At 35.4% G+C, this 27,693-nt stretch overlaps 1 protein-coding gene across 4 annotated transcripts in view; it reads right to left on the bottom strand.

Annotated features, from left to right (window-relative positions):
- Positions 1-1,133: 1,133 nt before the first annotated feature.
- CA5A (carbonic anhydrase 5A) overlaps positions 1,134-27,693 on the bottom strand; it is a 48,051-nt gene continuing 21,491 nt past the window's right edge. For all 4 annotated transcript variants that reach the window (XM_074286248.1, XM_074286249.1, XM_074286250.1 and 1 more), the window contains 5 exons: positions 17,089-17,207; positions 13,952-14,047; positions 13,699-13,761; positions 3,641-3,796; positions 1,134-1,311 (listed from right to left, as the gene is read on the bottom strand). In XM_074286248.1, the coding sequence (XP_074142349.1) occupies positions 1,189-1,311; positions 3,641-3,796; positions 13,699-13,761; positions 13,952-14,047; positions 17,089-17,207 (557 nt within the window). In that variant the 3' untranslated portion in view covers positions 1,134-1,188. The remainder of the gene's footprint in view (positions 1,312-3,640; positions 3,797-13,698; positions 13,762-13,951; positions 14,048-17,088; positions 17,208-27,693) is intronic.

Here is a 27,693-nt window from a genome sequence, read left to right as displayed (position 1 = left end):
CTGTAAAATTGAGATAATTATAGTCCCTATCTTTCAATTTTCTTGTGATGATCAAATGAGACAATATTTGTAAAGTGCTTTGTAACTGCTTATACTATGCTATTTTGTGACACTAATCTAAAAATATAGGGTATCCCTAAGATTTTCCAGAGGTGCTCCAGTAGAGTTACTGTTTGCTTCAGTGTTTGTGACAGAGGGTCAGAAATCCTTCCAGAAGCTTATCAAGAATTCTCCATGTAAAACCCAACTTTTCTTGCATTTTTTGTGTTCACAAACTTTCAGAGTCTTCCTTTTAAAATAATGTTGGAAGGGGGGCAGCTAGGTGGCGCAGTGGATAGAGCACCAACCTTGAATTCAGGAGGACCCAAGTCCAAATCTAATCTCAGACACTTAACACTTCCTAGCTGTGTGACCCTGGGCAAGTCACTTAACCCCAGCCTCAGAAAAAGAAAAAAAATAATGTTGGAAGGGGTAGCTAGATGGTGCAATGAGAGTGTGCTGGCTTGAAGTCAGAGGACCTGAGTCCAGATCCGACCTCAAAAACTTAATGCTTCCTAGCTGTGTGACCCTGGGCAAGTCATTTAACCCCAATTGCCTCAGCAAAAAATAAAAAGATGTTGGAGTGCTAAATTGATCAAATCCCAGTCATCCTTTAAAGTTCACCTCAGATACCACCTCTTCCAAAAAGCCTTTTCACAACTCAGATTATTAAATTGTTTTGTGCTTCTCAAGTAAACTTATATTATATTTATTGTATACTATATCTATCTATAACTTTGTGTTTTTATTATCCTATGATTTCCCTGAAAATAAAGACTGTTTCATGTAAACTCTTATTTCCCAAAATGTCTGGAATAGCACTCTACAAGCAGTAGATATTTAATAAACACTTATTGGAATAATTGAGTGAATGAGTCACCCAATGGACGGATCAATTGTGTCGGGTGAATGGATGAAATGAAATTTTTCTTAGTTTATTATGATATAGGTCAAGTCAAAGCTATGAGGAGGTGAATCTCCTCATTATTCTTTTTCACATCGATTTCTTTCCTACCTTTCTTAGCAAATTGGAGTACTGAAAGAGCACGCTGGCTCATTCTTAAAAAAAAAAAACCAAAACAGCTAGAGACAGGTTGACTGGGGGTATGAAAGGAGGAGTCTATTTGAGATTTCTTTATTTCAAAATTGCTAGGCTTGGAAGGATGACCGGACAGTACGATTCATGAGGGGCTGAAGTGGGCGGAAGTTGTTCACCATCTTCTTCTCTTCCTCCCCAAGGGCAGAAAACAGCAGCCTCCGAAACTCAGCTAGCTGGAAAAAAGACGGAACAAGTAGATTATCAGGGTCAAGGAGTCTACATACAACAAGCTATAAGAACAATGCTTGGATGGACCCCAAATTTTCTAGATTTGAATATCTATGCAAGAGGCTGCAAGAGTTCTGGCTATGGACAAATCCAGAAGCAGCTTTTGTGACACTTTCAAGAATTATTTTAATAGTATGGAGGCCAGATTCTTCAGTCCTAAATTAAATAGATTATCATTATTATTTTTATTTGCACATTAAATCTTTAGTTTTATAATCTCATGTTGATTTTGATTTTTGTTTTAACAAGTTGACTGAGCTGGCATGAAAAAGGCTCACATCAGTAAACAATAATTTCTTAACTGTTAAAATAGAGTCAATTGCATTTTTTGATGATGTTACTTAGTGCTTGCCATAGCTAGCACTTGCTTCTTGTCTTGTATAAAGTATTCATGATGCAGAGCCCTAAAACTTTTTAGGCCTCTTTCATATCTTGGTCTTGAAACACATATTCCAATATATTTTTGCCAATAGATTATCATCATTATACTATTGAAGAGTTTCAGAGTCTCCCTCCAAAAGTGAGGGGTTTTACAACTTTCAAATTTTAACTTGAACAATGTGCATGGTGAGGGAGTGGAGTGTAAACAGGGAAAAGTAGGAAGAGGCTGGGTGATGAAAGACTGAACATCCAACAGAAGGTTCTGGAAATGACAGGGAATCATTGGAATTGGTTGAGTGTGGTTTGGGGAAGGAGGATGAGGTGAATATTGTTATTATGGGCCTCTGGATCTACCAACTGAAACTGTTTTTTGTTTGTTTTTTTTTTAAAGCAAAATGCCATATTATCTCCATGAGTATTAATCCTGGTGCAAACCCCTTGTCAAAAGCTATGAACTCAGCCAGGTTATCAGGAAGTTGGGCCAGGCCCCTGTAGCTGATTCCTAGGACCTTGATCTTGTATCTAGTTGTTCTTTTCACAAAACAGAACAGAATGGAAGGTCTCTCTCAAATCTCTGCCAACAGTCATCATTTCAAAGTGGTTGGATGGCTGTGAGGTATTTGTCAGGGAACATGAACATGAAGGACTATGTTCATGGCAGGCAGAATAAGCTGCTTAGGTAGGTCCAGATGGCAATGCAAAAAATAAATATCTACACTATAATTTATATATAACATAAATGTAGGGGCATTTGAACATTTAGGGGCATTTAGATATTTGTGTGGTGTATTTATAGATTTTATGAAGCATTTATAGATTTTCATGGAGTTTTATATCCTTATGTAGAAATTTGTATATTTATATAAGGCATATATATTATATGGGGTATTTATATATTATTATACACACACACACACACACATATATATACACATTTATATATTATCTGGGGCATTTATATAGAGTATATATTATATGAGTCATTTAGAAATTTATATAGGGCATGTATATAGAGTATTTATATATTAATTTAGGGCATTTGTGGAAGGACTTAGACAAGAATCTCATAATATACATCTATATATACAGGACTTCACAAATTTTGTAGTCTACAACTAGAAACTTCTGGTTCAACTTTCTTATAGCAATAGACTGCATTCTACTGAACCATTCAAATGCCATGGAATGCTACTGATGAGCTGAGTACTCTTAAATTGTATGTCATAACCCCATATATAGTCCCATAACTGCAAATAGGGATCATGTTTTGTGATTTATTATCAGTAAATGTTTGATTTATATGCCTACTTTATGTAGCTATATTCTTGGGATTGTGTAAACATTTCTCAAGTGAAAAGGGGCTGCAAGTGGAAAAAAATAAGAAGTTCTACTCTAGGTAATATGGAAAAAACTTCATAAGTCAAAACAAGAATCTTAAGAAGAACCACACTGGCAAGTAATCTTCCTTAGCATGCCAATAAATTAATTTTCTATTTGACCTCCAGTCTTACCCACTGGCAGGTGAGGATCTCTCTGGGCTCTCCAGTAACACAGGCTGAGATTTGCACCTCTCTGCCCCCCTTTCCAAAGTAACAATTCACTGCTGTCTTCTCATCTCATATAATTGTGTAATAAATACAGCCAACTTCCTAAGAACTTTCTTCAAGGCCACTTGCCATTATATATCCATCATTACAAAACTTGAGTTATCTACAATTTATCTCTCATTTTCACCATGTGATTGGCTTGCTTCCTTTTTTGTTCATACAGTCATATTTTGCTAATTTAAAACATGAAAGCAAAGCTTCTGGGTATTGTGGGATATCTTAAATTTATCCAGGAAATCCAGTTTAGGCCAAGAATTTTAAGAAACTGATTACACCCATGACTCACCTGATTATGACCAATCTCAATAGGTTTTTTCTTAATGATCCAAGTGACAGATTCTGTAAGTGGTGGGGTGGTCAAAGATCCAGCATAAGTCCAATAATCTTGACAGGAGGGCAAAAGACATGAGGGATCAAATCTGTCAAAGGTCACACGAGTATCCTAACATATCAATAAAATCAGTAAAGTATATTTAATAAATATACTAATAAATTAAGAATTATAGAAAGCAACTTAAAGGTATAGCAATTTACATCTTGGGTCTCTGATTTATATTAATGACATCTCTAAAATCTCTAACTCTCAGTCCATCATCCTATAAGTCTATTCTTATAATCATTTGATTGATCAATAAGCATTCAAAAGCATTTGAATATACCAAGCACTGTGGCTATATGCTAATCATAGTCAAAAAACATTCCCACTACCTTCACAAAGAAAGAGGCAGGATGGCAGAAGAAAAGAACTTGGCTGAGCTCTCTCAAATTCTCCTCTAAATCATGCTTAAATAATGCCTTATATCTGGAGTGGCAGAACCAATACCAGTCCAAGTGAAACAGTTGTCTAGCCCAATGAAACTTAGAAGATTGGTAGGAAAGGTTTGTCTTAAGAAATAGACTGGAAAAATGAGCAAATGACAAAAAAGAACCTGACCATAAAAAGTTGTGGTGGTGATGATGAAGATAAAGACACAAATTCAGAAGACAATGATGTCAAAAGCAACAAAGCCTCAAAAAGAAAAGTGAATTGGTCACAGGCCCCCCCAAAAAATTCTGAAAGAGCTCTTTTTAAAAACCAAATAAAAGAGGAAATGGGAAAATTGGGGAAAAGAAATTATATTGACGTGAGAAAATTATGAAAAAGATAATCAACTGATTGGCAAAACATATTGAAGAAAATAATGCCATAAAAAACAGAATTGGTCAAATGGAAAAAAATGTATAAAAGCTCATTGAACAAAATAATTCCTTAAAATTTAGAATTAGGCAAGTGAAAACATGAGACACTGAGAAACTATTAAAAATTTTTAAATTAAAAAAATAGAAGAAACTATGAAATATTTCATTGGAAAAACAATTAACCTGTAAAACAGATTTAAGAGAAGCAATTTCAAAATTATTGGACTATCTGAAAGCCATAATCAGAATAATTTTTAAAAAGAACCTAAACATCATTTTCAAGAAATTATTAAGGATATCCTAAAATCACACAGTTTTTAGCAGCTTCCACATTAATGAATTGAAGAGCTTAGAATATTGTATTCCAGAAGGCAAGAGAGTTAGGATTGCAACCAATCATCTACCCAGAAAAACTGTGTATAGTCCTTTGGAGGGAAGAGTGAAGGAAATAGGTATTTAATGAAAGGACTTTTAAACATTCCTAAATTAAAAGATCAGAGTTGAACAAAAAATTACAAGAGGAAAATATGATGGAGAGAAATCATTAATAATCATAACTGTATATGTGAATTGGATGAACTTACCCATAAAATGGAATTTGATATCAGAGTAGATTAAAAACCAGATTCCAACAATATGTTATTTATACAAAACATACTTGAAAAACAGATACACATAAAGTAAAAATCAGTGGCTGGTGCAAAATATATTTATGCTTCAAGTGAAATTTTTTAAAAAGTAGGTGCAGCAATTATGATCTCAGATAAAGCAAAAGTAAAAATAGATTAATTTAAAGAGAAATTATGTTTTGCTAAGAGGTACCATAGACGATGAAACAATATGAATATTAAACATATATGTTCTAAGTGGTTTAGCATCTAAACTTTTGAAAGACAAGTTGAATGAGTTACAGAAGGAAATAGACAGTAAAATTAATATAGAACTTCAATCTTCCCCTCTCATAAAATAAATAAGAAAGAAGTTAAGAAGATGAATAGAATTTTAAAGTTAGATATGATAGATTTCTAGAGAAAATTGAACAGAAATGGAAAATAGCATATCTTTTTCTAACTGTTACATGGCACTTTCACAAAAACTAACCATATGTTAGGACATAAAATCCTCACAACCAAATGCAGAAAAACAGAGATATTAAGTGCATCCTTTTCAAAGCATAATTCAACAAAAAGACTGGGAAAACATTAAAATTAATTGGAAACTAAATATTCTAATTCTAAAGAATGAGTGAAATTAAAGCAAAAATCATGGAAACAATAACTAATTTCATTAAAAAAGAATGACAACAATGAAACAACATACCAAAATTTGTTGGATGCAACCAAAGCAGTACTTAGAGGAAAATTTATATCTTTAAATGCTCACATCAATAATACAAAGAGAGAGCATATCAATGAATCTGTCATGCAGCTAAGAAAAACTGAGAAAATAACAAATTAAATTTCCTCAATTAAATGTCAAGTTGGAAATTCTAAAAATCAAAAGAGATATTAATAAAACTGAAAGTTAAAAAAAACATAATAAATAAAAATAATAATAAAAAAAAACAAAATAAATCTGGGAGTAAGTTTTTACCAAAACCACAATAAAATAAATAAGCCATTGGTTAATTTAAATTTTTTTAAAAGAAAAGAAAACCAAATGATCAATATCAAAAATGAAAAGAGTGAAATTATCATCAATGAAGATGAAATTAAAACAATTTCATTTTCTTAGCTGCTAAGAAGATGAATAGAATTTTAAAGTTAGATATGATAGATTTCTAGAGAAAATTGAACGGAAATGGAAAATAGCTACTTTGCCCAATTATATACTAATAAATCTAACAACTTTAGTGAAATCAATCAATATTCACAAAAATATAAATTGCTAGATTAATAAAAGAGGGAATAGAATATTTAAATAACTCTTTCTTAGAAAAGTAAATTAAATAAGTCATAAAAGAGCTCACTATGAAAAAATCTCCAGGACTAGATGGATTTAAAAGTGAGTTCTACCAAATATCTAGAGAACAATTAATTGCAATATTATATAAATTATTTGGAAAAATAGGCAAAGAAAAATCCTACCAAATTGCTTTTATGGCATAAGTATGGTGCTCATAGCTAAACTAGGAAGTGCAAAAGAAAAAACAAGAGAGGAAGAAAGTTATAGACCAACATTGATGCAAAAATTTTAAATAGAATGCTTGCAAAGAGATTAGAGCAATATATATAGAAAAGATCATTAACCGTGACTAAGTGGAATTTATACCAGGAATACAAGGCTGGTTCAAAATTAGGAAAACTATAAGCACAATTGACCACATCTGTAATAAAACCAATAGAAATCATATGATTATCTCAAAAGATGTTGAAACAGCTTTTGATAAAGTACATTTGCTCCTATTAAAAGAACTCAAAAGCATAGGAATACATAGGGCTTTCTTTAAAATAATAAGTAGTGCCTATCAAAAACCATCAACAGGACATGGTTCTCTTCAACAATAACATGATTCAAACCAGTTTCAATTTTTCAGTGATGAAGAGAGCCATCTACATCCAGAGAGAGGATGGTGGAAACTAAATGTGGTTCACAATATAAAGTTTTCACTCTTTTTGTTGTTATCTGCTTGCATTTTATTTTGCTTCTCTCTTTTCTTTCTTTCTTTCTTTTTTTACTTATTTGATTTGATTTTTCTTGTGCAGCATGATAATTGTATAAATATGTATGCATATATTGGATTTAACATATATTTCTACCATGTTTAACAATGGACTGCTTGTCATCTGGGGAGAGTGTGGGGGGGAAATTGGAACACAAAGTTTTGCAAGAGCTAATGTTGAAGAACTGTCTACTCATATGTTTTGAAAAATAAAAAGATATAATAAAAAAGATTAACAAACATTATTCAAAATAGGCATAAGCTAAAATCCTTTCTAATAAGATCAGTGTGAAGCAAGGATAACTATTATAACCACTATTATTTAATATTATTCTAGAAATGCTAGCTATAGAAATAAGAGAAGAAAAAGAAATTGAAAGAATTAGAATGAGTAATGAGGAAACAAAACTATCACTCTGCAGATAATATGATAATATCCTTGGAGAATTAACTAAAAATCAGTTTAAATAATTAGCAACTTTAACAAAGTAACAGGATATAAAATAAATTCACATTAATTATCAGCATCTTCCAGAAGAAAGAGCCAGATAGAGAAATTCCATGTACAATAACTTCAGACAATATAAAATACTTGGGAGTCTACTTGCCAAAACAAACCTAAAAACGATGGGAACATAATTATATAACACTGTTCATACAAATTAAAAAGCCAGATCTAAACAATTAGAGAAATATCAATTACTCACAGGTAGGCCAAGTCAATAAAATACAAATAACAATTCTACCTAACTTAATTTACTTATTCAGTGCCATACCAATCAGATTAATCAAAAATTATTCTGTAGAGCTAGGAAAAAAAAAGCCCACCAAAAATCATCTAGAAGAACAAAAGGTCAATAATATCAAAAGAATTAATGAGAAAAAAATCTGAAGACAAGTGCTTTGGTAATACCAGTTCTTAAACTATATAGCAAAGTAGTAAATCAATAAAACAATCTTATACTAGCTAAGAAAGAGAATGAGAGACCATTGGAACAGATTAGGTATACAATACTTAGTAGCAAATGACTAAAGTAATCTACTGTTTAAGAAATCAAAGATGCCAAATTGTGGGACAAAAATTCACTAACAAAAACTTGGGAAAAGTGGAAAGCAGTTTGGCAGGCACTAGGTGTAGATCTTACACTATATACCAAGAGAAGGTCAAAATGGGGACTTGATTTAGACAGAAAGTGTGATATTATAAGCAAACTAAAGGAGCATGAAATAATTTACCCATCAGATTTATGGATTAAGGGAAGTATTTATGACAAAACAGGAGATAGAGAGCATAATTGGATATAAATTAGGTAATTTTGATTCATTAAATTAAAATATTTTGCACAAACAAATGCAATGCAGTCAAGAATAAAAAGAAAGTAGGAAATTGGGAGGAGGGGGGAGGAATTTACAGCAAATTTCTCTGAAAAGAGCCTCAATTATCAAATATATATAGAGAACCGAGTCAACCTTATAAGAATATACATCATTTCCCAATTGATACATGGTCAAAGAGTATGAACAGAAATTTTTCAGAAGAAAAAATTAAAGCTATATATGGTGGTATAGAAAAATCTCTCAATTTCTATTGAATAGAGAAATGCAATTTAAAACAATTCTGAAAAACCACGTCACTGGCTGGTATGCAAGAAAATGATAAATGTTGGAAAGATGTAGGAAAATTGGAACACTAAAGCACAATTATAGAATTATGAACTGACCCAAACATTCTGAAGAATAATTTGGAACTATGCCAAAAAGGCAACCAAATTGTGCATACCCTTTGATGCAGGAACATACCATTAGGTCTGTATCCCAAAGAGATCATGTAAAAAGAGGAAAAGGACTTAAATGTACAAAATTTTTTATAGCAGTCCTTTTTTGTGATGTAAAAATATTGGAAATTGAGAAGATGTTCATCAGTTGGGGAATAATTAAACAAGCTGAATATATATAAATGTATTGAAATACATTGCAGTAAGAAGTGATGAATAGTTAGATTTCAGAAAAACCTGGAAAAACTTGCATGAACTAATGGAAATGGAAATGAGAAGGACCAGGAAAATACTGTACACGATATCAGCAAACTTTTGTGATGATCATCTCAGGTCTTCTCTGCAACACAATGCTACAAGGCAAGTTCAAAAAAATCATGGAGGAAAATGCCATCTATATCCAGATAAAGAACTGATGGATTCTGAATATAGATTAAAGCATTTTTTTCACTTATTTTATTCTTTTTGTGTGTGTTTTCCCCCCTTTTGATCTGTTTCTTCTTTCACTAATGGGATTAATATGGAAATATAGTTTACATGATAACAATGTATAGCCTATGTCAAATTGCCTTCCATTTTTGGAAAAGGGGCATGGAAGGGGATAGGGAGAAAAACTTGGAACTATAAATCTTAAAAAAAATTTTCCCCCGCTACATGTAGAAAAACTTTTTTTTGGTTATACATGTTCATTCATTTTTAAAAAACATATTTCCTCATGAATCAAGTTGGGAGAGAAAAATCAGAACAAAAGGGAAAAAAACAAGGAAAAAAAAACAGAAGAAAAAGAAAATAAAAGTGAACATAACATGGGTTGATTTACATTCAGTCTCCATAGTTCTCTGTCTGGATATAGATGGCATTTTCCATCCAAATTTATTAGGATTGCCTTGGATCACTGAACTCTTGAGAAGTTCCATCACAATTGATCATCACACAAACTTGCTGTTGCTGTGTACAATGTTTCCCTGGTTCTGTTTGTTTTGCTCAGCATCAGTTCATTTAAACCTTTCCAGGTCTTTCTAAAATCAGCTTGTTTGTCATTTTAAAAAATAAAACAATAATAGTCCATTGCTTTCATATACCATAACTTATTTAGCCATCCCCCAACTGAAAAGCATCTCACTCATTTTTTCTGATCTCAAAAGAAGCTGTTATGAACATTTTTGAACATATGGGTCCTTTTCCCTTTTTTATGATTTCTTTTATATACAGACCCAATAGTGTCAGAGTCAGTTCCCCTTTCTGTCCTTCAGCCTCTTCACCTATAAGATGGGAAGATTTCAGGAGTTATCTAAAATTTTTTGTATCCCGAACACTTTGGATAGTTTGGTGAAATCTATGGATTTCAGAATCATGTCCTTCAAGGCATAAAATAAAACATGTAGGATTATAATGGAACTTGAAGGTTAGTGAAAATGAAGATGTAATTTCCCCCCTTCATGAACTAAGAGTTCATGGACTCTTAGAAATCTATTCATGGTCTCCTTGGCAATTAATGGACTCCAGGTGAAGAACCCCAGGGCTCACATGCACAAAAGTGTTTCTAGCAGCTCTCTTTATGGTAGCAAAGAACAGGAAATTGAAAGGATGCCCATCCACTGGGGAATGGCTGAACAAATTGTGATATACATAGAATATATCTGTCATAAGAAATGAGGAGCTGAAAGGATGTCCAAAAAACCTCAAAAAACTTACATGAACTTGTCATGAGTGAAGTAGGCAGAATCAGCAGAACATAGCACACAGTAATAGCAATGCTGTGCAATAAGAAAGTTCTTCTGAACAATGCAGTGATCCAAGACAATTTTAAAAGACTCATGATGGAAAATGCTATCCACATACAAAAAAGAGCTATGGAAACTGAATGCAGATTGAAGCATACTATTTTCACTTTGTTGTTTTCTTTTTCACAGTATTTCCTTTTTGTTCTGATTCTTCTTTCACAACATGACTAATATGAAAATAAATTTCAAATGATTATACATGTATAACCCATATCAGATTGCTTGCTGACTTGAGGAGGAAGAAGGAAGGAGAGAAAATGGAAATCAAAATCTTATAAAAATTGTTGAAAACTAAAAAAAAAAAAAATTAAATTAAATTTAAAAATTTTAAAAGAACTCCAGGGTTACGTGATCTCTTAGACATTTACCAGAACTCTATAAGTTAGTTCACCATGAAAATGCTGCCTTCCTGAATGTTGATCCCAGAAAGGCTCATGAGATCCTGGGTTTTGAACTGAAAGGAAACTTAAGAGCACAACTTTATTTTACAGATGAGATTTCAAAGTGACTTATCCAAGGTAAACAGGATTAGTACTCATCCTCCCAGGGAGAGATGGGGGGAAAAGTTTCCCAGAATTTTCAAAGAAAAAAAAAAAAGGAATCCTGAGTACACAGCGTTGCAGGGGTTGGTTCTTCACTGCCAGAACTTTTCTTTCCTACCAAAAGGCATTGTGTTATGGCCTTCTTATTGGAAAACATCCCAGGTTTAGTTTGGCAAAGAAAAGGATGAGGGCTCAGGATTCACCTTGAACTTGTAAAGTTTTGCAGTTTGCTGCTGGGAACTAAGATGTGTGTGGGGAGGGTGGGACTGACTTGATCTAAGCCCCCATTAGTGAGAAGGGGTTAAAAGGAAGTCCAATGTACAGATCAAACAGTTGCTCTGAGGAAAACTCATGTTTTTCTAAGCTTTAATCCACTGGTGGCCAACACCATTGTTAGGAAAAGTTGACAGTTTTCCCAGGAGCACATCTTAATATCGATGTTTATTCACAGCATCTAGAACTCCTTCAAGATGCTTATACATTTCACTTCTTGTTTGACCTTGAACAAACAAACAGCATTTCTTGAAATTTCCACTTCATATTCACCTAACAATCAGAAAGCCCCTTTTCTTTTCTTTTTAAAAATAGCTTTTTAGTTTTGAAAATACATGCTAAGATAGTTTTCAACATTCACCCTTGCAAATTTTTCTCCTCTCCCCATCTCTCCACTCCTCTATACCACAAGTGATCCAATATAAGTTAAACATGTTCAATTCTTCTAAATATATTTCCACATTTATCATGCTGCACAAGAAAAATCAGATTAAACATGGAAAAATGAGAAAAAAAAACCAAGTAAGCAAGCAAATAACAACTACAACAAAAAAGGTGAAAATACTATGTTATCAACCACATTCAATCTTTACAGTTTTCTCTGGATGAGGATGGCTCTCTCCATCACAAGACTCTTGGAATTGCCTGAATCACTTCATTGTTGAAAAGAGTCAAGTTCACCACAATTTAACTTCACATAAACTTGTTACTTTTTCTCTTGGTTCTCTTCACTTAGCCAGTTCATGTAAATCTCTCCAAGCCTCTCTGATCATTTTGCTGATCATTTCTTATAGAATAATAATATTCCAGAACCTTCATATATCATAACGTATTCAGCCATTCTGCAACTGATGGGCATCCACACAGTTTCCTTGCCACTTGCCGCTACAAAAAGGGCTGCTACAAAATCTGAGTCCTTTCTGCTTTTTTAATGATCTGTTTGGGATATAGATCCAGAAGAAACACTGCTGGATCAAAGGATATGCACAGTTTGATAGCCCTTTGGGTATAGTTCCAAATTGCTCTCTATAATGGTTGTATCAGTTCAGGTCTTCTGACCCCTGAGGCAGCACATTCTCCTTTTGTTACTGAAGTCATTGTATGAATTGTTCTTCTGATTCTGCTATTTTTATTCTGTATCAATTCAGAAAAATCTTCCCCGAGTTCTATGAACTTCATATCCATCCTTTTTTATGGTACAATAATATTCCATTACATTCACAGACTACAATTGTTTGGCCAACCCCCATTTGTTGGCTGTCCACTTTATTTCTAGTTCTTCACATGAAAGAACCAACTCTCTTTCCATTGTACCAAATTACCCCTATTGTGCTGTGATTAAATCAGTAAATTTAGGATGCTTTAATGACTATGGAAGTCAGCTCTGGCACATAGTAGGCACTTAGTAAATGTTTATCTTCTTGGAGCTGATCAGAAGGAAGGCACTAACACTTTGCAAATGTAATCTCATTTGATAAGAGATTTGAATTAGGGACCTTAAAGATCATTTTATGTAACTCCTTCAATTTATGGAGGGAGAAACTAAGTTTTTTTTTTTTCTGTTTTCTTTTCTTCCTTTATTTTTTAAATTAAGAACTTGACAAAGATTCATAATTATGACTATTTCCATATAGAAAAAGAAAATTATAAGTGAAACTGTCTCTATCATATATCATTTTAAAAGCACATGTTAAGAACAATAGTACCAACACTGCTTTGCTTTTCGGTATTTCCTTCTGAACTTCCTTTTGCTTACTTCTATTTTTCTGTAAATGCTTCATTGAAACTCTTTTATTTTTCCCTTTACATCATTTTTGCCTAGTCTCCTGCTTACCAAAGGCTTTTTTTTTTTTTTTTTTTTTTAGAAGCCAAGTGCTATAGAGTAGGTGGCTACTTATCTGAGGTCACATCATTAATTAACAGAAGCCTGGATTTCTGCTGTCTTTCTGCTGTAGCATGTACAAGACAAGACAAGACAAGACAAGAAATCACAAAAATGATAAAAAGCATTCTTTTGGAACTAAAATACAGCTAGATTGGTCAGCTAGAATTTCTTAAGCACGTCCTCTGGGTCAGGAACTATAGTAAGTGAATTTTGCTTTCCAAATTATGTTGAATAGCCATCTTACCTTATGCTTAATTCCTGGTAAGATATTGACCAACTTCTGTAGCTCCTTATGCTCTGCTCCCAGCTATAGGATGCAAATTCATTAAAACTTGAGTTAAAAGTGCTGTGTGTGGTTTTTTTTTAACAGAAAGTAAGAGTAATTTAACAAGATAATATGACAAATACATGCCCATCAAACTATTTTTTAAAAATTCAGTTTTAATTTTTTGCCCTGATTTCCTATATGAAAGAACTATAATTTTACAAGGGCTTACCTTCAAAAACACTCCTATCACTGCTAGACCACTTTCTCCCATTACTGCTTCTTTGTAATTTTGATATTTGGCAGAATTCCAGTGTACTAAATGAAGCTGAAATGAAATTCAAAAAGAATCTAAATTTCCTGAGGCAGAGCAAATATAAAGATAAATTTTTTTTTCTTGAAAGTTATGGCCCCTTTTTGATCTCTCCTTCAACTTGTATATTGGGGAAATTAAGGTTGGGATGGTATTTAGAAAAAAAAAGTTGAAAGGAGGATGTCATGGTCTCTCTGCCTCAAGTCTTCCTCCACTCCAAGTCATTCTCTGCTCAAATTGTCAAAATTGATCTTCCTAAAGCATAAGCATAGTAACTCTTTCTATTTCTATTTAATAAACTCTATTGGCTCCACAATCAAATATTAAATCTTCGGTTTGGCTTTTAAAATCCTACACAACTTAGCTCCTTCCTACCTTTTCAGTCTTCTTATAACACATTCCTTTTCTCATCTCTTGACATAGTCTGCAATCTGGTGACACTTGCCTCTTTGCTGTTTTTCAGCCAAGTCCCTTCATCTCTAGACTGTGGATATTTCCACTGGCTGTCCTCTCCTACCTGGAACTTTCTCTCTGCTTATCTCTTCCTGCTGTCTTCACTGACTTCCTTCAGATTTCAGATAAAATTCCACCTCCTTCAAGTAGTCTTTCCGAGTTCCCCTTTATGTTAGTGCCTTCCCTCTGATCATCTCCAATTTTTGGTCTGTCTCTAGTTTCTTTGATATAGTTGTTTGCATGCTGTATCCTCAGTCGATTCCCTAACACAGTAGAAAGTCCATTTTAAACACTTCAATAATTCAATATAATGTAACATTCAATATAATAATTCAAATAATTAATAATTTCCCAGAATTGGTACTCCCTTCACCCATGTTGATCTCAACCCTTGGGAGGCAAGGAGGTACAAAGAACAGAGGCACGTTTTTTGGACTTTAATTTTCTCACATATAAAATGGAAGGAGAAGAGATTTTGACCTGGATGACCTCTGAGATCTCTTTTAACTATATCTCTATGATCCTGTAATGGTGCTGTCCCAAACTAAGGCTTATGGGACACTACAATTTAGGAGATGGTCTCAGTGAATTGTTGTCATGGACAAGAAAGAGAGTCATGATGCTTTAATCACTGTGATGATGGTCCATTCTAACAATCAACCAGGCTAGTTCTTGAATAATAGACTTTTATTCTACTTTCTAGCTTGGCAAGACTTGCCAGAAGTTATATTCTGCCACCTCATTTTTAATAAAAGTGTGGGTGACTTTGAGCTTAGAATGTATACAGTTCAATTCCTTGATCTCAGATCAGGAAATAAAAGCCACAAGGCAGGACATAGCTTGTCTAAAGTTATATAGATAAAGCCTTTAAATTTCTGAAAATTCCCCAAGTGCCGCACAGGACATGACTTTTATGAAGCTGACCATGTCTTATCTGAAGTTCCTGTCTCTCTCAGGACTCAGCATGGAGTTCCCTACTGATTAGATATTAAACAAATGTTCATTGTCTCTTTGTAAATAAATGTGTCCTTTTCTCTCCATTTATTTATTTATTTATTGCTACTTTTTAGTCACTAGCCACTGTTATTGCTATGGTTAGTTTCTGGCCTTTGTATCCTAAGATATTATGTTTCTTTCTTTCTTCTTCTTCTCTTCCCCTCCTATTTTCTCCAGCTTCTCCTCCTCCCCTCCCTTTTCTCACTCCCTAGCTTCTGGATTTCTTTCTTTGAGGATTTCACTGTCTTAATCCTGGCCTTCCTTTATTTACTTTATTACCGGAGAACAAACATCTGATGTATCCTTGAGCCTCCCAGGCAGGTTCTGTCTGTCAGGGGAGAGATCTCAAGTCAGTCACCCTGTCCTTTCTTCCCCTATTCCTTCCCTCCATCGTATTATTCCAAAGACTGGCAGATGGGGGCAAAAAATGGAGGGGGCACAGAGTGGATAGAGTGTTAGAACTCAACCAAGAAGATGTTAATTTAAATCCTGTTCTGAGCACTTATCCTGGATAAGATCATCCTCAGTTTCTTCATCTATAAAATGGGGATAATAATAGTACCTGCATAGTTGTTGTGAAGATCTAATGACATTTATAAAGTATTTGGAAACTCTTAAAACACTATATACATGCTAGATGTTATTGTTATTATTATTTAGAAACAGGACAAAATATGGGCAAATTGAACAGTAATCTCATCTTTTTCTCCAAATTGAAACTTATAATTTGTTATATAATTAGGGCATTCTGTACTAGCAGTGCTCTGCAGAATTGTAACTAAGTGGGAACAAAGGGAACTTTGCTCCAGGGTGTCAAAAGCCAGGAAAAGGGTATTTTCTCCTTACAGCTATATTTTCTTACTGCCTATTACAGTTCTTTGGAGCTCCAAGGTAACAACCCATTCCCCACCACCCCATCATCCCTGTTTCTGGGCCCTCATACCTTTGGTGGGATTATTCTTTGTGAGACCCAAAACTATCCTTTAAACAAATTCCCTAGATATAGCCCCATCTAGTTGTATCTGGATCTCTCATTGCTTCATTCTCTCTACTCCAATTGATGTAGTAATTTTATTAGACTTGGAAGAATAATAAATTATCACTCAAATTGTTATAGTGGGTTAAGATTTATAAAGCTCTTTCCTGTCAGGTAAGTAGTAAAAGTATTTGTTGTAGTAAAACCATTATAGTCATGTCTGACTCTCTGTGACTAGCTGAGGGTTTTCTTGGGAAAGATATTGAAGGTATTTTCTTCTCCAGTTCATTTAACAGATGAGGAAACTGAGGCAAAAAGGGTTAGGGTTAGGTGACTTACCTAAGGTCACACAGCTACAAAGTGTCTGAGGTCAGAGATGAGTCTTCCTGATTCCAGGCCAAGAACTCCATCTGCTGTTCTACCTAGCTGCCCCTTTTATGTTATAAAGCCCTTCCCATATCTGAAAGCAAATGATGCTCTGCTTAATGATACCTGCTACTTCTCCTTCTACCATTACTCTTCCCTCTATCCCAGTATTTCTGTTTTTAAAGTTCTCTAGGCTCAGATTCTCTGTCAGAGAGAAGCATCTTTAAATCCACTAGATAATAAACCCATGGTAACATGTGCAAACCTCAGCTGGGTAAACTTGCTTGTCCACTGTATGTTCTGAGCCCCAGTCATTGATTTCTCCCCAGTGGAAGTGGAACTGTTTGAGTCTGTAATGATTGTCCAGGGGTCCACCACTAATTCCTAGAAAAGTAAAGCAGAAAAGTTTTTAGATCAAGTTGTCTCCTTTTTGTTCTATTTTCCCAAATACTGGCTTGGACTAATTGTTTTATAGATGTGTCAGACTTCAGATTCTACTTTGCCCAAGTTCGCTTGGGAGGAGGGAAGGGAAAGTGGAAATTCCTGAAATGAGAACTCCAAATTATAGCCTGGCTACTTTCTACCTACACCATTCCAGGCAATTTCCTTTCCTTTTCCCAGACTTTGAGGGGCTAGTTTTATTGTCCTTGACTTTGAACAGACCATAAGTGAAATTTTGGGTTCAATTCTGAGTCCCACACTTGAGAAAGGACATTAATAAGCTGAGAACATGTAGGAGAATGGTCAAGAATCCCGTTAATGTTTTATGAGAATTGGTTGAAAATAGGGGATTTTCAGCCTGGAAGAAGATAAGAGTTGAGGGTGGGTGGTCTTGTCAAGTAATTGAAAAGTCACATGAAAGAAAAATTATTAGATTCACACTTCTTGGCTGAACATGGGTGAAAGTCACAAAGGTCAATTGAGCTTAGATGCTAGAAAAACTTCCTAATAATTAGGGCTACTGAAAAGGGACTCTGAAATTTTGTAACTTAAAATTTCTTATTTATCTGTCTATTTATCTAAGAACTAAATGATTTCTGAAAGCTCTTCCAGCTCTCCATCTTATCAAGCTAAATTCTTAGGTCATGACCCAACCCTGCCTATCAAATTTCATATCCAACTGTCCTTGTAGGCTGTGGTAGATACCCGAGACCTCCACCTATGTAAATTAAGTACAAAAGTCACATTCCAAAACTGCTGATCCCCAGAAATCCTCATAAAATTATCAAGGAAAATCAGTTCTGAACATTCAAGGTATGTGTCAAGGAAAGCAAACAAATCTTGTGTTGGACAGAATAAAATGATCTGAATAATTTGCTTATAAAAATAAAAACATGAGTCAGTTCCTTCCAGTCTTTGCACACAAACCAGTGAAGAAAGTCACATTTCGACACCACTTATTGGAAAAGTATCAGAATACAACTGGCATTGGACTGAGAGTTGGAAAGTCTGGGTTCCACTCCCAGTTCTGCCCTTTCTACAAGTAGTTGGGCAGGTCACTTTCCTTATGTGAGCTTCAGTTATCCCCATACACAAAAAGAAGGGGATCAATTATCTAATGACAAATGTTCTCTAAGGTATATTCTGGCCCAATTTTCTTAAAGTACACTTATTCCAAATAGGATATACCAATTTCAGGCCATTTCCATTTATCCTAATATATTTCAGTTTATCCAATTCTCTCTTTTTGTCCCTATTACCCTGTAACTTGCTTTATATTTCTTTGTGAACATGTCAAATTCTTCCTAAAAGACTGAAAGCTTTTTGTATTATTCAGTCATTTCATTCATGTCTTATTCTTTATGACTGCATTTGGGATTTTCTTAGCAAAAATATTGGAATTTTTTTTCTCCAGCTCATTTTATAGATGAGGAAACTGAAGCAAAGTTACATATTTGCACAAGGTCATACAGCTAATAAGTGTCTGAGACAGATTTAAATTTCGATATTCCTAATTCCAGGCTCAACTTCTAATGAGGGAAAGGAAAGGGGGAACCCCATTTGTCGGCGCATAGATAATTCCATGAGGCGCAGTGTCCCCTGTAAAATGAATTTACAGGCCCGAAAACCTAGATTGATAAATAAAAGGTTTATTGTAGGAATTTGGAAGTAAAACTCAGTTAGAAAGACACCAGGGCCAAAGGTGGCCGTTGGCGGGCAGGGACCCTTACATGGTTGGAAGGATACCATGTGTTGGCTGGGAGGACTCCTGCAATGAGGGCGGTCCAGCTTGTTTCTTTTACACCCAAAAGATGATGGGCGGTACCCAGTTCTGGCAGGCTTTTCAGTTAGCCCAGATCAGGTGAGGGCTGGGGGAAGCTGAACTGAGAGTGGGGGGATGGGCCCAGATATTCAAAGGGTGACTTTGACCAGGATTTGTGAATCAAGGTCAGTCATGGGTTGGGCAATTAGGAATCTTAAAGGGACCTCAACCCCCATCACTTCTATTTACTGCATCCCCTAGCTGCCCATGAGACTAAAAGACTAGATCCTGCTGCCATTTTTATATTTTCATGTTCCAGAATGTAAAAATTCTTGTATGTAATAGGCACTTAATTCATATTATTTGGAATAGAATAATGATCTATGTAAGAGTTCATAAAACTTTCTTCACATGCATTATTACCCTGTGGAGAAGAAAATGCAAATATTATTACTTCCTTCCCATCTTCTTGATGAAGAAACTGCTCAAAAAGATCAAGCAATTTGTTGTCCCAGCTCTTGAACTATAATAACGTAGCAGAAAAGGAAGTTGAACTCTGAGTGACTATAATGACCAGTTTTGTCCCTAGAGAAGATGACAAATGTACCTCTCTCCGTTTGGCAGAGGCTGTGGTCCCTCTACTAACATTCCCTGGTAGTTTTGTTAAAAAAAAGTTTTCTTTATATAAGTGTGGGTAGATGGGTTCTTTCACTGAGAATGGTGAGGGAGTATTGATTGTAGCTCAAGTAAGTATCAATTATGGCACAGATCCTCAGCTATGAAACTGAGGAGTTTTACACAATTGGGAAGCAAGGAAGTCAATGAAAAATTCCTTGGGTTTCCATAAGCTCTGTGCTTAAAAGAGCATTCAGGGAATTATGCAAAACTTCCCTCTTCCTGGGGAAAAATATATGAAAAAGTTCCTTGCCCTCAAGGACTCTCTGGAACAAAGTGTCTCCAAAAGATGTTCACAAACTTGCCCTGAGGAAGAGCAGCCTCCTGAGGTGGAGTGGTAGAAAGGGAATTGGGGAACAATCACAAAATCGTGATCCTTCCTTTTCCAGAAAGAGAAAAGTGACAAATAAAAAACTCTAATATTATCCTTTTAAAAAATAACTTAAAATAGTACCTTTTTATTTAACATCACAATAATTTCCATATATACTTCCTCTCTATCCCTATTGAAAGAACACCCTTCTTATAATAAGGAAAACTGTTAATATTATTAGTGGATATTAGTGGAAGACCATAGCCTCTGCTAAAAGGAGAGAGGTACATTTTATCATTTATTTTCTCTTTTTTTCTTTTTGCTGAGGCAATTGGGGTTAAGTGACTTACCCAGGATCCATACAGCTAGGAAGTATTAAGTGTCTGAGGTCAAATTTGAACTCAGGTCTTCCTGACTTCAGGGCCAGCACTCTATCTACTCTGTCACCTAGGTGTACCTTTTATCATCTATTTTCTAGGGGAAAGACTGGTCATTATATTCACTCAATGTTTGATTTCCTTTTCTTTTTTTCCTTAATAGTATTTTTTTTCAAGTATATGTAGAAATAATTTTCAACATTCATTTTTGTAGGACTCCTGAGTTCCAAATTTTTTTCTCCCTCCTTTCTTCACCTTCCTCCTCTCCAAGACAGCTATACATGTACAATCTTTTTAAACATTTTCTTATTTATTATATTGTAAAAGAAAAATCAGAACAAAAGGGGGGGGGAAAATCCAACAGAAAGAGAAAGCACAGAAACAAAAAAAGGTGAAAATACTATGCTTCTATTCACATTCGATCTCTAGAAGGTCTCTCTGAATTTAGATGGCATTTTCCATCCTAAATCTATTAGGATTGTCTTGAATTACATATTGCTGGAAAGAGCCAAGTCCATCACAGTTGATCATTACACAATCTTGCAGTTACTGTGTACAGTGTTCTCTTAGTTCTGCTCACTTCACTCAGTATCGGTTCATTTAAGTCTTTCCAGGCTTTTCTGAAATTAGCCTGCTCATCATTTCTTATAGAACAACAATATTCCATGGCATCTATATACCATAACTTATGGTATGGACATCCACTTACTTTCCAATTTCTTATCACTTCAAAAAAGAGCTGCTACAAACACTTTTGCACAGGTGGTCCTTTCCCCTCTTTTACAATATCTTTGGGATACAGAACCATTAGTGGCACTGCTGAATCAATGTTTTATATTAGCTTCCTTTTCTTTTATATTACTGTAATTGTGATGACTAAAGGAAGAGTGGAAGGAAGGAAGGAGGGAAGGAGGGAGAGAAGAAGGAAAGAAAGAAGAAAAAATCAAGAATGAAAAAAGAAAGGGTGAAGGAAGAAAAGGAGAAAATGAGGGAAAGATAAAGGAAGGAAAAAAGAAAGGGAAGAAGGAATAGAGGGAGGAAAATAGGAATGGAGAGAGAGAGGAAGAAGGAAAGGAAGGGAGGAAGAGAAAGAGGGAACAAGAGAGAGAGGAAAAGGGGAAAAAAGAAACCACATAGGCGTTTTATCAGATTATCTTTGACCTAGGCTGTTTTTCAGAACTAGGTTGGGAGTGGACTTGCACCAATCTGAGTTGGTTCTGTGGCATAGCAAGGGGTGTTTCAGGTTCAGCATGTGAATATTAACAGGGATTTCTGATGTGCTCACTTTGACTCCTGTTTCTGAATCCCAGGTCAGACATAGGGGATCTTGAGCAAATCAAGGTGGTTAGTAAAAAATATTAACTGCCTCACTTTCATAATATATTGTATTATTATCCTCATTTCACAATTGAGGAAACTGAGTCAGGCAGAAGTTAAGCAACTTGCCCAGAATCACAGAGCTAGCAAGTGCCTAAGGGCAGATTTGAAATCAGGTCTTCCTGATTAAGCCCAGCACCTGGTACCCTCTGTTAAAACCCAAAGGGAATTGATTTAAACCCAGGTGTTCTGATATCTTGTCCAGTATTCTTTCCACTCTATTAGAACACTGTAGAATATAGTGGACCACATTTAACTCAGGACTCCAAATCCTGAAAGCTGAGATCTGCTCCCTAACTAGCTATGACTATAAGCAAATCTCTCTCCTCTCCCAGGCTCCATTATCATCATCCTCAGAGGAAGGGATGAAACCTTCAGCTTCTAAACCCCTTTTGACTCTGACCTATATATATTTCAACTGATAATTGTGTTCCTGATGTTCTTGGTTCTTCTGTAATTATGTAAAGTCTGAGAGTAACCAAAGAGGGACTGATTATATATCTAAATCTCATTCAAGTAATTCTTCAGAACAGTTATGTCCTATCCTCCCACTTGCTTGTTTGATAAAATAGACTAAAGATATTCTGAAAGGACTGAAAACTGTACAATGTAGTTTCTTTTATCTGATCAGGTAAAGGTCTTTTCTGACTTCTCCTAGGTCACTATGAGTTCTTTCTCTTACTTGTCTGAATCAACAATTGGTTAATAGGTACTATGCTAAAGCTGGGCTTATAAAGAAAAGCAAAAGCTAGTCCCTACTCTTAAGGAGGTCACTGTCTAGTGGGACAGACAAGATGAAACATTAATGTGCAAAAAAAGGATAAATACGTGCTAAATTGAGAGTAATCTCAAAGGGAAGGCTCAAAATTAAGAGGGATTGGAAAAGATTACTTGCAAAAGGTGAGACTTTTGCTATGACTAGAAGTAAGGCAATAAAGTCAGGGGGGGAGGACATGTACATAGAGGAAGAAAGAGAGTGAGATAGAATTAGAGTTAGAGTTGGGGGGATGGGAGAGAGAAAGGTAAAGGGAAAAAATGGTAAAAGGAAGGAAGACAGAGACAGAGTGAGATGGAAAGACACAGAGATACATAGGGAGACAGAGATAGAGACAAGACGGAGAAAGAGAGGGGAAAAAATAAAAAGACAGAGGGAGATAGAGAATTCCAGTCATGGGCAAACATGAAGAGAGAAAGCATTCCAAGCAAGAGGGACAGTCATGACACTCAAGGGAACACAGAGAATTGAGAAATGGAGTGTCATATGGGAGGAGTAGAGCAGTGTCACTGGATTACAGAGTACAGGAAGGGGAATTTGAGCCTTATAAAATTGGGAAGGGAGGAAGACACAAGTTACTAAGAGCTTTAAAAATCATATTGGGGGAGGGTTGTTAAATACTTGATTCCATTGGTAATAAGATTAACCTTCAGTTTTAAACTGTAAAGTTTTACTGTAGAGAGGAAAGGTTGTGGGTTTTAGGAAGATCAATTTGAGAGTTGAATGGAAGACGGATTGGAGAGACTTGGAACAGAAAAACCAACAACCATACTGTTGCCATAGTATAAACATGAGGTGATAAAGGTCTACCAATCGTGACAGTTCTAGAGAGGAGAAAGTGGAATGCAAGATATCCTGCAAAAAGGGCCTTGACAACAGACTGAATATGTGGGCTGAGAGAGAGAGGAGTCTAAGATGACTCCTAAATATAACTAGGAGGATGGTAGTGTCCTCAAGGGTAACAGGAGTGTTAAGCCAAGGGAAAGATTTAGAGAGAAAAAAATTTATTTCAGTTTAGGGACTGTTGAGTTTAAAAGTTTATAGACATACAATTCAAATGTTTAATAAGCAGTTCAAGATCTAAAACTAAACATTGGTAGAGAGATTAGCACTAGACAAGTAAATCTGAGAGTCATTTGCATAGAAATGTTCATTGAAACCATAGGAGCTGATGAGAATATCAAGTGAAATAGTACATAAGTCGAAGAGAAGAGGGTACAGGATAGAACCTTCGAGGAGTTTTATTATTAGCAAACATTAGCAAAGAATGCAGAGAAGGCAAAGTCAGATAGGTAGGAGAAGCAGCAGAAGAAAATGTCATGAAAACCCAGAGAAGAGAATCAAGAAGAGCTTACTTAATTAAAAATGTCAAAGACTGTGGAGAGGTTCAGAAGGATGAGGACTGAGAAGAGGTCATTAGATGGACAATTCAGAGATCATTGACAGTTCCTGAGAGAGAAGTTTCAAGTGAATAAAATTGGAAGCTAGATTTTAGTTAAGAAGGATGAGAGGAAAGGAAATAGAGATACCTAATGTGGATAACATTCTCAAGGAGTTTAATCACAAAGGGAAAGATAAAAGAAATGGAGGTCTCAAGTGAGGGTATTTTGAGGATGGGGGAAGATATGGACATGTTTGAAGGCAGTAAGAAACAACCAGTAGACAGAATAAATAGTGACAACAGAATAGGGATGGGGAGAGAGTAGGAGAAATTTGCTGGAGAAGACAAAGTAGAATGGGATTTCTTGTTCATGTAAAGAAGATTGCCTCTGTAAGGAGAAGGATCACATCCTTATGTGAGTTGGGGATGAAAAAGTGTGGCAAAAAGGGTTTCAGTACTCAAGACGGGAGGGGGAGGAGGAGAAGGACAGAACTCTTCATGAAAGGATTCCATTTTTCTCCTGTGAAACATGAGACAAGGTTTTCAGCTGAGAGGAGAGTGAGTTCAGGAGCCAGAGGAAATTTGAAGAGATGAAAAAATCTTGGGAAAAGCAGTGTGGTAAGTGGGATAATGAATCAATTAGGAAGGTATTTTTCCTTTTCTTTTGTAGGATTCTTTTATAGAATTCCTTACTGCAATTATATAACTATATAGCATAAACTTATAGTGGACTCAGTCAATAGTTTTGTTATTTTCTCTAGCTTCATGCTGTAGTCCATGAGAAGGAATGAAGGTAGCAATGACAGGTGGGAATAATCCAAAGTTGGGGTTTAAAAGTACAGAATCTTCTATGGTCAAGAACAAACACTTACTAAGCTTCTACTATGAATGGTGGACAAAAATGAAATAATCCCTACCCTCAAGAGCTTATATTCTATAGGAAAAGATAACATGTATAGCACGTGCAATGAGTGCAAATATAAATACATACATAAATGATCCGTAACATGTAAAGAATTCAAGGGTATGACGTCCTAGAGAGACAGTATGACATAATCAAAAACATTAATTGCTTACTACTGTTAATAATAATCAGTACTGGGGCAGCTAGGTGGCGCAGTGGATAGAGCACCAGCCTTGAATTCAGGAGGACCTGAGTTCAAATTTGATCTCAGACACTTAACACTTACTAGCTGTGTGACCCTGGGCAAGTCACTTAACCGCAGCAAGGGGGGGGGGAATAATCAGTACTTAATGCCATTAAGTACTTAATAAAATTCCTAACAACTGCTAAATTAATATAGCTTCCATCCATTTCTTGGAATTCTCAGCGGCCTGCTCTCATTTCTGCTCTCTGGACTGAAAGAATGGAAATCTCATCTTATTTCTTCATCTTGTCTCTCATATTATACATATACATACACACACACTACTATGTGCTTAGCCCTACAGAAATATTGTCTCATTTGATTCTCACAACAACCTGGGAAGTAGGTGCTATTATTTATCTCAATTTTTATCTGTGAGAAAATTGAGGCAGACAGAGGGTCCTGCAGCTAATAAATGTCTGGGTGGAATTTGAACTCAGGTCTTCCTTTCCAAATCCTGTGTTTTAACGCCACCTAGCTGTCTATATACAAATTACAATAAATGACTGGGGAACTGGAGTCAGGAGACCCCGATTCAAATCCTGCCTCATTAGTATCCTACAGCAAGGCATTTGCACTAACCTCTGTTAGCTACATTTTCTTCACCTGTAAAATGGGGGAGACAATAAGTCACAAAAAGTTAATATTGGGATCAGATGAGGTAAATCATAGATAAAAGGGATGAGTGTGAGAAATGAAGAGGAGAAGGGGGAAGTAAATAAGAGTCATCAAAAAAAAAAAAAAAACCAACTCAGATAACAAAACCCACTGTGTCCAAGTGTTCCACAGCGAAACATAAATTTTCCATTTGTTCTGATTAGCCACTTCTCTTGTTTCTCTTTTCTGCCATCTAGTGGACTCAATCACAAATAGCAGTGTGACCAATCCACGAGACCCAGAAATAAATCCAAAATCTTAAATTGTGACCCCTTGAAGGGCGAGGCCATTTTGGCCCATATATATTCCTCAGCAGGTATCCCTCATATGGCATCCCGGCTAGGTGCTTATCCAAGCTCTGCAGTAAGGCTCCTAGGAGATAATTCTCTCCTAAAGTGATTTATTCCAGTTTTGGACAGCTCTATTAAAAATAGTTCCTTATATCAGGTCAAAATTTGCCTCTCTGCAACTTCTACCCCTTACTTGGGATTCTCAGCTCTCTGCCTTCATTTCTGCTCTCTGGACTGAAAGAATGGGAAATCTCATCTTCTTTCCTCTTTTGATTGTCATATATATGTATATATATATATTTAGAATATCTGTATATGCCATATTTATAAATAGTATATAAGTATACATATTATATGTATATATATGTATATGCATAAGTATATATTATATGCATGATTGTAATTGTTTATGTGTCTCCTCGAGGGCAGGAATGTTTTTGTCTTTTTTGTATTCCCAATGCTTAGCACAAAGGCTGGTGTATTATACTCTTATAAAATGCTCCCTTAGAACAGAGCTATCCTGAAACTGATGTGACTGCTCTGTTCTTGGGATCAAGGTTGTTCTCTATAGCATTACATGGTACATCATCACTACAGTAGCAAATACACAGAAAATACTCCCAATTTGTATTCTCATTTATAATGAGAATAAAGTAACTCTTATGGGATATTAGAAAAAGTCCCTAATTTGGAGTCAGAGGACTGGAGTTCAAATTCGCTAAATTGCTACTTATGTGACTTTGAAGACCCCAAACCACCATTATCTCAACTGTAAAATAAGATGACAGCTAAATAACTTCTCTGCTCTTTTGGGGTTTTTAGCTCAAATATTATGCTTCTGTGACAGGCAGCCAGTGCTGATGGTCTTGAGCTATATTTTAAACCAAAACTTGGTCATTTCTTATTACTGTATTATGGTATGAGCTTAATTTTTTTTTTTTTTGGTAACCCTATCTCTGGGGGATGTGGAAATTCAAGGAGTCATTGGCATGGATCACCAGGTCTTTAGATCTCCCGTGGGATCCTGTCTTAAGCCGGGGAGAAGTAGCCAAGTTAAAATTTCATTCTTTCACAAGTCAGTTTATATATAAGACAGGAAGAGTAAAAAATAGCTTATTTTAAGAGGAAGAAGCTTATATTTGAAGTCCATGGATTCTGGGGTTTTTTTCTTTTTTGCGTGAATGTTGGTACCAAACATGGAAAGGACTCCTTTTTCTCTGTTCGCTGATCTAGGTCTATAACCTGAAGGTTTGCATGAAGTCAGGTGTTTGCTTGGTTGAGAGAATTTGACAGTGGGTGTCTATCCAGGCAGGAGTTTTATTCTTCTGTATTACCTCAGTTTTTCCTCTGGCTTCCCCCATCCCTATAAAAATCATTTATCCTCCTTTTTTCACTTTGGCTTCTAGTGCTATTAACATTCCAGAAACTGAATTCACAGTTCCCTGAGCCCACTGCTGGCCAGGCTTTGGGTGCGGAATCTTTGCCTTCACTTAGCTTTGTTGGGCTCCCAGGAGCCAAAGGAAAATCTGCATGGATATTTAGTAATGGTTGGCTTCACATCTCGGGCCCTCACCCAGTTGGTAATGCCCCAATACCTAAATAGCTATGGGTTTACATATATTAACTCATATTCTGCATTTCTTTTCAATTTGAAATCTTTTCCTCTTCTTACTG

Source organism: Sminthopsis crassicaudata, chromosome 2, assembly GCF_048593235.1.
Source record: "Sminthopsis crassicaudata isolate SCR6 chromosome 2, ASM4859323v1, whole genome shotgun sequence".
Lineage (NCBI taxonomy): Eukaryota > Metazoa > Chordata > Mammalia > Dasyuromorphia > Dasyuridae > Sminthopsis > Sminthopsis crassicaudata.
Note: the sequence above shows the minus strand (reverse complement) of the source record. Positions and strands in the feature narration are given on the sequence as shown.